At 40.0% G+C, this 11,352-nt stretch overlaps 1 protein-coding gene across 1 annotated transcript in view; it reads left to right on the plus strand.

Moving 5' to 3' along the window:
• The window catches only part of MOXD1 (monooxygenase DBH like 1), a 52,923-nt gene extending 49,864 nt beyond the window's left edge, over positions 1 to 3,059 (plus strand). Inside the window, exon 12 of the mRNA XM_054196142.1 lies at positions 2,646 to 3,059. Within this exon, the coding sequence (XP_054052117.1) occupies positions 2,646 to 2,810 (165 nt within the window). The 3' untranslated portion in view covers positions 2,811 to 3,059. The remainder of the gene's footprint in view (positions 1 to 2,645) is intronic.
• Positions 3,060 to 11,352: the final 8,293 nt, after the last annotated feature.

An 11,352-nucleotide genomic window follows, 5' to 3' on the forward strand; every position in this document is an offset into this window, starting at 1 on the left:
ACCCGGTTATATGTCTTTAGACTGTTTACACGGCCATATTACATTTACATGCAATAACAAATGATGAGAATGTTTTATCAATGCTTTCGCCTAACTCGAGCATTATTTTAGAAGTATTGAAAAAGAATAGAAAAGTCGGAACTTCAATTAGCACTTGGGATGAGTAATAGGAGTATGGAGTCTTCCAGTGTGTCTGGGACTGATCAGAGGGTAACCGTATGTGTCCAGATTAGGTGACCAAGTTAAAAAGCTGTTTTCCCTTGGTGGCCTCCATTGTCAGGGACTTATGTTAGGGTCTTGTGATGGATGATTCAAAATCCCTAAATCAGGTTTCTTGTCTACGTCACTCTGTAGGGGGAAGCTCATTGACTGCATAAGGAAGCCTCAAGAATCTGACTTCTTAACTCAGGCATTTAGACTACCTAAAGTTATATGAATACTCTTCCAATATCTCTTGCTTTTTTGCTGGTCTTGTGTCTTAGAGATGGCTATAGTATTGGGCCAAAAAAGGTACATTTGGATTATCCGTTTCCTTTGTGCACCTTTGGAAGATTTTATTATAGTTTTCCTTTCCCAATTCTCTTGATGAAAAGAACTCTAAGATAAAAAATAATTCCCCAGTAAGTTATTATTTATTCTAAATGTCTCCTGGTATTTTAACAGGACTGCTGGGAAAAGCTGTCATCTTTAGTGCTGATGTGTGTTTGTAAAGAACTACTAGTGCATATAGTATTATCCCTGAAGGAGATGCTGAAAAATACATATTGCTCCTTGAACTCCTTTACAGAGTCCAAAACCAAGACTCCATTTTACTTTTTTGAGCTTTTCTGATCAGAAGAGGAGATTGTCTCATTGTACTGGCTTATCTCCTACTGCGATTTTAGGCTAGACTAACAGAGACCATGACTAAAAGATGTGAGATACTACTGATGAAATACTTCCTAGGAAAGGACCTTTGCCTCATTGTCCTCACCCTGCAAAACAGCCCACGCTATCACACGGTGCTTTCAGGTGGTGGAGAAATTGCCCTTCCTGCAGTAGTGTTCTCGGGTCTTCCCAGCATTGATCAGACTGTTCTGCCCATGGGTTGTCAATGAAATACCATGTGCTACAAGTAATCAAAGAGGTTCTCTTTTTTTCTAATATTTGTCCCACTGCAGACCTTCTGTGAAAAGTAGTTATTGACAGTACATGCCACTATTCACCAGTTTTGGTTAAACTTCTTGACCTTTGCAACTGCTGCCCAGTAGCAGCTGCGTAGCCACTCTTTCACTGATTATTTGTCAGAGGACAAGTTAAGATGATGAAAAGCACACAGAATTTTTATCAAGAGGGGATAGGTTTTTTTGTTTTGTTTTGTTTTGTTTTTTTAAATGGTATGCTGTTCCCCTTTATCTTACAGGAATAAGGAACAGTACTTACAATTTAAAGAACATAGTCAAGGAGTGAGCTCACTGGAACTGGGAGTGCTTAGGCCTTCCTTTTAATCATAGTTTCCTGTATCAAATGACTTGGGCACATTCATCAAAGCTAAGATTAGGACTCTTTCCTTTCCCTTCCCTTATTAGTGATATTACATTAAATTGGCCATCCTCATCAAAATCAAGAACAGATTTAACCTGAATGGCCAAACAATCAGTGAGTTGTTACAAGAAGGAAAAAACTTGAAGTAGAGGAAGTGAGTTGAAAATACCTTTATCCTTCTGTAGGGATGGTCCCTTGATGAGTTTTAGCTTTCTGTTGTGTTTGCTAAGATTAAGTGAATATTTAGATTTTTTTTTTCCTGCAGCGCAGGATAATTGCAACATGGAAAAAACCCAAAGCGAGCACATGCTGTGCAGGTGGGCATTCAGATCTTCAAAAATGTTTGTGTCCAGGGTCTCGCTTTTTGCATAGCTTCTTTTCTTGAATGTGTAGGGAGCACATTTAGGAAAAGCCTAGCCAAGCAGTGCACCCAAATCTCTCCAATTTCATGTCAAAACCAGGACAGGCAGGTAGTTATGTCTAATTCCATAAAAATTGCACTGAGTTCTACAGGAAGACTAAAAAGTGCTCAATATATAGAAATATGACACTGCTGTAGGTGGCCCTGCTTGAGCCGGAACATCGGACCAAATGAGCCCTAGAGGTCCCTTCCAACCTCAGCCATTCTGTGATTCTGTGAAATAAATAGGAATAACTGGAAAACAGGAACAACTGCCTTGTACATGCAAGTATAAGCCTTGTTATGTACAAATGAAGGCATTCAAATATCATCCAATATCCCTATCGCACTGTAACACTATAAACTTCCATTTTTATCTGCCAGAAAGATGAAAACAAAACCCAAAACAACCGACCAGTCCCACAAAGCAAAATAAGGTCATACAGCTCAAGCAACAAAAGCCTAACCTTGCTTTACTGGAGAGGATGCCAGTGTGTACAGCTGTTCCCAAGCTGAGAACAATGGATGTGCACACTGGATGATCGTTTGGCGTGCAATATATTAATATTTTTACTGAGCTCGATCTCTCCACAGTAAGAGTCAAAACCCCACTACAGAACTAACAATAGATTCTCATGAAAGCTGGCAAGTAGTTAGCAAAATACAGATTTCTAATCTTATTTGATGAAGCTCTGACCAATTTTTATTATTTTAATTGCAGATCCAAGGCATGACAGCTTTACCTCCTGAAATAGAGAGACCGTACAAGACAGAACCAGTAATATGCAACTCATCTTCCTGTTTATGTTGCAGTTTATTCCTCACCCTGTTGTTTGTTGTACACATCGCAGCCAGCACCATAGGAAACACTGGGCCCCTTGTATAATAATTTTTATTCAGTTGTGTTCTGTATGCCATGCAAGTTCTCATGTGTTTGCACTGTTGCTATTGTAGATTTATTTTTTTACATATTAATAAACTAAATTTGCCAGTTCCAAATAAAATATGTACTTCCTCGGAAAAATGTGGGTTTTTTGGTTTCCAGTGTAAAGTATGTATAAAACACAGTAGGTACACTGGCATGTTGCATATTGAAATCTTTTCCTGCACCATTTTGTTACACTTTGTCCTGGCTCTTTCACACGGTGTTTTCAAAACCAACTCTGTATATGGGTAAACTTAATAAACTAAAAGCAACTTAGTTAACCATATTCAACGTGGTGTGTGCTGTATTATTTTGTCTTGGTTTCTTGACATCTGCAGGTTATGAAATTATTTCTGTATGGACAGGTCTTGCAAACATGTATTTGGCCATGTCTGACTGACACCTGCCGTAAAGCTACAGGAAGGATTCATTCAGGGAGGACATTTCTGGGAGCAACACATCGCAAACCATCTCTCACCTTAAGAGAAATGAGCGCTATGGCTGTGAAAGGGATGAACCCCAAATCTCCCCGTAGGAGTCCTTCAGCTTGGCAGGGACTTCTCTCCCCCTTTTCTGTTCTTTATCTCTTGCCCAGCCCCTGGCAATTCAGTGTGTTTCTTTTGTCTTTAAGGTATTTGTACGGCGAGTAAGGCTTTGGCGAGGGGTAGGCACACCTTTGCTAGATTTGATCCGGATAGCAGTAGCAATGAAAGATCTATCTCGCAGCCAGGCTCTGGCACGCACAGGGAACCGGAGTACGAGCCTGCCAGGAGCTATTGTTAGCACATGCCGAGCATCACGATAGGCCACACCGTTGATGAACAGGTTAGTTTTGTGTAAAATTTTTTATTTGTTTGTTTATTTATTTGGAAATCCTCAACTTTTTTACTCAGATGGTGTTGGGCAGGGAAGATTCCCAAAAGATACCTGACTTACTTGCAGCCCAATGAAAGTATGCAACACAGTAGAAAAGGGCTTTGAAGATCCACAAACCCCCTTATTTTCGTAGCCACACTGCAGTTACAGTAAACTATAATTTTTCCACAGCGCTGTGTAAACTTTGCTGGAGCGTGGCTATAAAAGTAAGTTGTTTTGGATGTTGAGAGTGCTTCCCTGACCGCTGCAACACCTGCACTACAACTAACCTCTAAGGACTTAGTTACATACAGACTTTGTTACATATATTTTATGACATTGAGCACTCTTGTGCAGTATGGCGAGTCCCGATCAGATCGAGAACCTGACCGAGCTGAGATAAACTGGTTTTCTGAACGTTTTTGTTCATTGACTGTTAATGACTGATACCTATCTGTGCAATTGCACCTCTTAACGAGGGCAGGCTGTCCTAATGCAAAGAAATAGCACATAGGAAGGAAAATTAGGAGAGGATTTGGGAACTCTCTCTTCTCTATTGAGAAGTGGGAAGGAAAGCATCACAAAGCTGGTAAGGCTCCTTTGTGGGTAGCCAAAATGGCAATGTGTGTGATACTCGACACAGAAGAGAGGCGCTGAAGCAGCTAATGCCTCAAGTAGAGATGAGTATTAATGACGTATAGATTAATTTTCTAGGAGCTATTACAATCTCAGTAGAAAATATATGCACGAAGGGAGTTTAAAATGAGCCATGAAGGTCGAGGTTCACAGGGCCTACTAAATATTAATTATAAATATAATTATATATATTATATATATAAATATATATATAAATATATATATTATATATATAAAATATATATTAAATATAATATAAATATTATTATATATATAATATAATTAATTATAAATATAAATATAAATTATAAATATAAATATAATACCACTTGGGGTAACTCCCCCAAATCCTGGGAAACTTCCTCACTGTTGTTGGGCTGCTGCTTGCTCTAAATATACCTGGACAGTGGTACATTCTGTCATCCTTCCTATTGGTGCTGGATAAGGTAAGGAAAGTGTGTATGCTAAATAGCATATGGATATTTGGGGGGTCAAAACCCTGAAGTTTCAATAAAGAAATATAACGATTTAGGTATTTCCTTACTGCCAGCAGGAGAGCTATGCTTTTCTGTTTTGTATTCCTGAATAGACTTGGTTGGAAAATGAAAAACAAACAATGGTCATGGTGAATTGCAGGCAGAAAAATCTTCCAAGTGATTATTTGTACAGATCTGTTCTGAACGTGAAAAGCTAGGGCACCCTCCAGCTCAGGTATCCCAGAGTCCGGGGTGCACCTGGTTGTAAAAGCAGTCAGCGGGAGCCTGGGCCTTTCTTACACTTAAAACCATTCCTGAAGTGAGCATGTTTGAGCAGCTTTTTGACAGGGAGTGAGGGGTAAAGTAATAGGGAATGAAATGAGAAAAAGCGCATTTGCGTTGGACAGGGGAGCCCTTTCACATGCAACACGGTCTCATTTGCTAATAGACGTGGGCTACTGGCATCAGTCCTATGTTGGCTTGGTTTGCAACCAAAATAAAGAAGATCTAGGGTTATTTTCCATTCGCTTGGCTGTTCTCTGGTTTGATGCAGTTTCTTATCTACAGGGATGTCCTTTCCATGGGCACTCGTCCTAGGAACACGTGAACAGATGGGTGTTTGTTGTTGCCGTCCAGTAGGCCGCGACATGATGTAAAGCAAAGCTGGCTCAGAAAGGATGTCTGTGTGAGATAACTGCCAGTATATCAGGAAGACCTGCCGTATACACTAAAAGTTCATTTTTGTTTAACTTCCAACTGTTTTATGACTTCTGGAGGAATGGAAAGGAAAATTTTGCTTCACAGGTAAATAAAAACAGACACTGGTGATATAGTTCTGGGATACTTCCAACTAAAAGGATCCAAAGCAAATGTGAGCACGTTACATTATTAAACATAAAATAAGAAAACAAATAAAAGGTGAATGTCTGAAATTGTCACAAATTCAAAGCAATGATAGAGGTGAGAAATGCCACGAAATAACTCTATGACACTGAAGAAAAAAACAGATGGGGCAAAGAGATGCCTAGTCACAATGCACATGAAAAGCTCTCAGGCACAGATTTCTCTGGTTTTCTTTCAATATTGTGCTGTGGTAAAGCACATACTCTTGCACTGTATTGCTACTCAAAGCTTTCATAATAGTTATAGTTAAAAGTATATACAGTAAATACTGTTTTCAAGGAAACCGTAGGAGAGGAGAAGATGTTGAGTATACACTGGAAAATAAATGAGTTAGGGACAACAAGCACAAAATGATTAAACATAGTACCTCCTTTTAACAATTTTGCCATTCAAAGTTTTTCTGTGTGAAGAAATATGTTACGAGCTTCTCGTGAGAAGCTAAATACATAAATAATTTAGTGGGATAAGGAGTTGCATTCTGGAATAGCAACTGAAAATCCCATTCTCCTTAAATCAGATTTCCTACACATTGGTCCAGCTGCCTGTCAACCTGTAGACTACCTATAGATATATTATTAATACTATTTAATCCCTTTTAGTTTTGTTATTTATTCATTATGAAGCTTTCATTTAATGAACACATGGCTCTCCTCAAATATTCACATTATCTGAATCAACAACCATTTGGGATTTTGCCTGTGTGTTGTCAAACCAGGATGCAGGAAGATTGAGAAGGCAGCATTGGAGCTTGTGTAGCCCTTAAATCTGCCCCTATAGGGGAAGGTGCCATTCTCTGCTCACATATCACATCCAAGAGGTGCATCGTAGGGCCCCCGTGTCAGCCCATCTGTGCCTGCATCGCAGTGACGTCTAGGCTGGGTGCAAGGGTGGACCAACACAAGAGCGAGAAGCAGAGCTGCAGCCGGGGGGAGTGCAACTGTGCTGGGATTAATCTCTTTCACTGAGGAGGTCTGGCTTGGTAACCAGACTGGCTGGTTAGGAAGAGGGACTGTATGGCCATATTATCCCAGAGGCTGAGGCGGCACAAATTTAATAAATAAAACCTAGCAGAAACACTGGCCTCATTCTCCTCTTTCCTCCCTTCCATGCAGAAAATGACTATTTTTAGACCAATTATTACTTATGGAATGTTACAGAATTTCCACTCCTTCCGCCCTCTGCCTCTTATTTCTGAGTTTTGGTACATCCCTGTCTTTGCATGAGAGAGAGAGATAGCAAACATATCCAAAACCTGTTAGCAGAGGGGAAAGCTGGGAGAAGAAAAGGATGGCTGTGACACAGAGAGCTCTTCCAGGCTGCTTCCTCCTTCCCAACGGAGGTTTCCCCAGGCCGTGGGTACCACCGGGAGCATCAGTAACCCAGAGACCAGTGTCCTGTGGGCACATCGAGCCTGGCACAGGCTGAACAAAGGGTTGAGGACAGCCATGAAGTTTCTCTTCTTCAGCCCCTGCAAAGTGCTTGCCATGCAGGTGCCTGCTCCTGGCTGCTGAAACCTAAAGACTGGTGCTTAATGCACTCACCCAGGGTAAAGGCATGAACGTAATTTAGGTTTGTACATCAAAACTAGCACAGTAGAATATTTTCCCAGACTGAATGTTTAGTTTTGTGGTAACTGTAGTTTGCAGGAAAACTGTAAGATATCAGGCAAACATAAGATGATTTAAGATGTCCAAAAACACGACTTATAGTCTGCTTCTGAGAGCTGACCATTTTAGGATGAGTTATTGCATCCTGTTCAAAAGAAGACATGTTAAAATTCAGTACAAGCCCTTCCAAACCACTGAGCAAGAATCACGCCTATCACCACTTGAACGATCCCGCATAATCAGATGTGGCTCTCCCTGTTACCCACTCCGTTTGCATGGTATCCCCAGACCTCAATGTTAAAAGCATTTTCAACAAGTACATTTACATTGCAGTTTTTTTACAAGTACAAATGTGTCTCTCTGCTAAATACGTGATTGTTTCTCCTACTCCTTCCACTTTTCTTCAAGGTAAGATGAGTATTACCTATATGAGGTAAAGCTCATGGAGGAGCTTATTGTTCTGCACAGTGTGTGAGTGCCAACATTAAATGGTGCAAAATGATTGTTAAATGCTGTCATTAACATAATTGTTCTAAAATCTCCTTTTCCCTGGTTTATGTAACTGCAGAAGGCAGAGGAGAATAGCAACTCCTTCTTCCAGTACCTACGCTAAGTCTGACTACCTTCAAGACAACCTGTAAAAACTTTCACGACTACATGTGCCACAGCTGTAAAAATATGCAGAGAGCTTGAAGCTTTTCCCAGACAGCTGTGGTGAGTGAACCATTGACTCACAGCAACATTTGTTTGCTCCATGTCCTGCCTGTCCAGTCCTTGTAGCCCTGGTGGTGACCTGTCATCGTTTATGACTTCAGGGGTGACTTCTGTGCTGGCTGCGCACGGCGAAGTTCAAGGGCTCTGCTTTGCTCCTTGGCCATAGTGAGGACAGCTGGAACTGGCCGTGGCCACTGGCTTTTTCATGGCTGCCCTGCAAATTGCCTTGGGCCTCGATGAAATTGATAAGGAGTAGGTGAAATACGTTGCCTTGTTTTTAAAATGCACTCACAAAATTGGGTAGAGCTGTATTTTAATACGTGACGGGAACTCTGAACTGAAGAAACTGTGTAGTTAGATTGTAATATATACTACATGGATTTTAAATATGCATGGCTGCTGAATGCAAAGGTGTAAAGAAAGTGGGACTTTTTAACAGTGCAAAGGAGGATAGTTGCTCTGATATACAGGGAGAATGTTCAGTACCCTGTGAATACCTGTCTTAGAAGCAAAATCTTCATCATAACATATAACCATCATGCACGGCTAGGAAGGTTGATGAGCGGTATAGAGGTGGCTGATTAAATACTTGTTGGAGTGTCCTTTTAAAATTATTGAAGTTTAAACTGTACTGTTAAGATTTTTAAGAAGGTCTTTTGAATTGAATATCCACCTTTTTAGTTAAATGCAAACAAACCCTAAATAAAAGACTTCTGAAGGAGGAAGGGCGGTATGCTGGCAGCGTGCAACTGATAATGCTACAGGCTCAGATGGTAGCAACTACCTTATCACCACTTGCTTGGAATAAAATCATGGTGTGATTCTTTGCTTGCTCTCCTGACTGGAAGAGTCCAGAATGGACAGAACACGGCTTGTGTTAGCTGGGACAGGCAAAAGTTTTACTCTTACCAACTTACTAAGATTAAACTATTTCTATTTAATTTTATTTTAGTTAAACTCTTTCTATTATGTCTTTAATTATTAAGATCTTGTCCAGATCATACTGCAGGAATCAACTTTTATTATACCATAGGCAGCATAGAGACAACTAACTAAATAGATATATATTACAGCAGTTCTCAGCTTGCAGAGCATGTTTTTTTGGGAGAGGGTTGACCATCTATCTTTTAATATCACAACCTTTTAATCACTGAAAAGATACAGAATATGCAGTGGGACATATTTGTATTTTAAGCCTCAGATGCTTAAAAGCATATGTGGGTTGTTTGGTTTTTTTGTACTTACTGCACAAAAGGCAGTCTTTTAGTTTTATAAGCCTGAGCAACCATTTCTTCAGCACATTGTCATTATTTAATCATGATTTAAATTCCCTATTTGCAGTGATTTTTAAGAAAGATAATGGTAATTTTTCACTGGAAATATCTGATCTCTTGAAAGGAAACCTGGCAAAATCCAAGGTGCTGACTCCTTCCTCTGCTCTAACCTAAGGACCAGGTAATAAAAAGTTCTTACAGCTTGACACAGTACCGCGAAGAGCCCTGCTTTGTGACTGAGCAAAAATAATCTGAGAATCACAAATGGCTCTCATCTCAGGTTTATTTAAGCATAGATTATCAGTAGCATAGAAAATACCTATTTCATCAAAGCGAATAGCATTTCTGTGGGTGTCCTGTTGGTTTTACTGAAAATTTCTGCTCTCCGGACTAAAAGAGGATGTTGTGTAGTATATTTTCCTTTTTCACTGCTTGTCCTAAGGTTGTATGGCTGGCTTGTCATCAGTGGATGTCTTAAGATTTTTAAGGGGATAGGGTTTGAAAGCTTCGTCACAACCTGTACAAAACCTTGCAAGGCATTTCTGAGGAATACAGCAAACTTCTATAAATATCTATGTCTTTAGACATCAAGTTACAAGTCCGCAATATGCTGTGAAAGCCATAAAAGCTGCTCAAGTGTTGGCCATTATTTGTGGCATCATGTAGTAAATCTGGCAGAAGCTATTCCCAGATTGTGCCTCTCTGGGGAGACTGTAATTGAAATACTGAACCTGGACACATTTTTAGACTTGACAGGTTGGATTCAGTGCTGATGGAAGCTGACACAAATCCATTATAGGGCTATGTGAGTCTACCTCATCCTTCAGCAGCAGAGGATTTGGTCCTTCAAGGCTGGCAAGATTTAGAAAAGCAGGTCAGAAAGCTGAGAAATGCACGACAGGAAGCAGATAGCAGGGAAAAAAAATTAAAGATAAATATGTCCAGCTGAACATACCTCCAGAGGTCAGTGCTTTCAGCTAGGGTGCGGGAGAACTAAGCTGTAGAGAGAAGAGATCCCTGTATATGAAATCTGTGGGTATTTTTGAAAGGCATGATGGAAAGAACAAGTGGCTTTGTATCTAATGCACTGAACCAAGCCTAGGGCTCCCGGGTTCAGTAGCCTACCAATGCCATCGCCAGAAATATGTGTGCAGTTAAACCAATACACACTCCAAACACCTCCAGACAGGGCGATGGTGGATAAGTCTGAAAATGTGCATGTGGGAACTGGATACCGCAGAGATAAGAAAGGTGTAGGGTGTGTATTGGTACAGAAGAGGAGAAGGAATTATTAAAGGGAAATTGGGACAATTAGGCAAACTAAAATGGTGGAAGGCTGGAAAAGACTGTTAGCCAAGACTTCCTGATGATGAAATCTGTCCAATTGTTTGTTCATTTCCTATGTGAAGTCCCAGGGCTTTATTGTCTGGGAAAGGGAATCTTAGATTTGACAAAAACTGTCTACTTTATTGAACATTCCTGTATTGGCAGGGGATAGTCCACTAACCAGATAAGAACCTTCCCTTGTAAGTAGAAAGATAAAACCTGCCTTTTCCAAGAACCTCTTTTTTTTCGGTAGGTGTATTTTTGCATGCATCATGTTCATAACCAAAACCATGTTAAAGTACTAGTATCTGTTTGCCAAAATTGATACTCAGAATGTTTTTTTCCTGTTTGTATGTTTGTTTGTTAATACAGGTTCAAAAATTGTGTCTTTATATATTTGTTTTTAAAAAGTGTTTGTATCACATTGGAACAGGTTAGAAATTTTGGAAACTGCGAGTTGGCCAAAAGATTTCATATTGGAAAAATTTATGCATTAAATTCACTAGTCAACCTCAACCTCAGCACAGACAATAGAATAGATCCTTCTATACGGTGTCTTCTCTAGAGTTTAATTTTCACTAAAACCTCTCAGTTTTCAAATTCTGCACTAACAGGAAAAGTAGGGCTGTTCCCTTTCAATCCATACTTGCTGGACTAGGGGTTATCTTCGTTTATTTGGTTTTAGTTCCCGGCTGTTTTGCTACTATAATTG

Source organism: Rissa tridactyla, chromosome 3 (genome assembly GCF_028500815.1).
Source record: "Rissa tridactyla isolate bRisTri1 chromosome 3, bRisTri1.patW.cur.20221130, whole genome shotgun sequence".
Classification (NCBI taxonomy): Eukaryota; Metazoa; Chordata; class Aves; order Charadriiformes; family Laridae; genus Rissa; species Rissa tridactyla.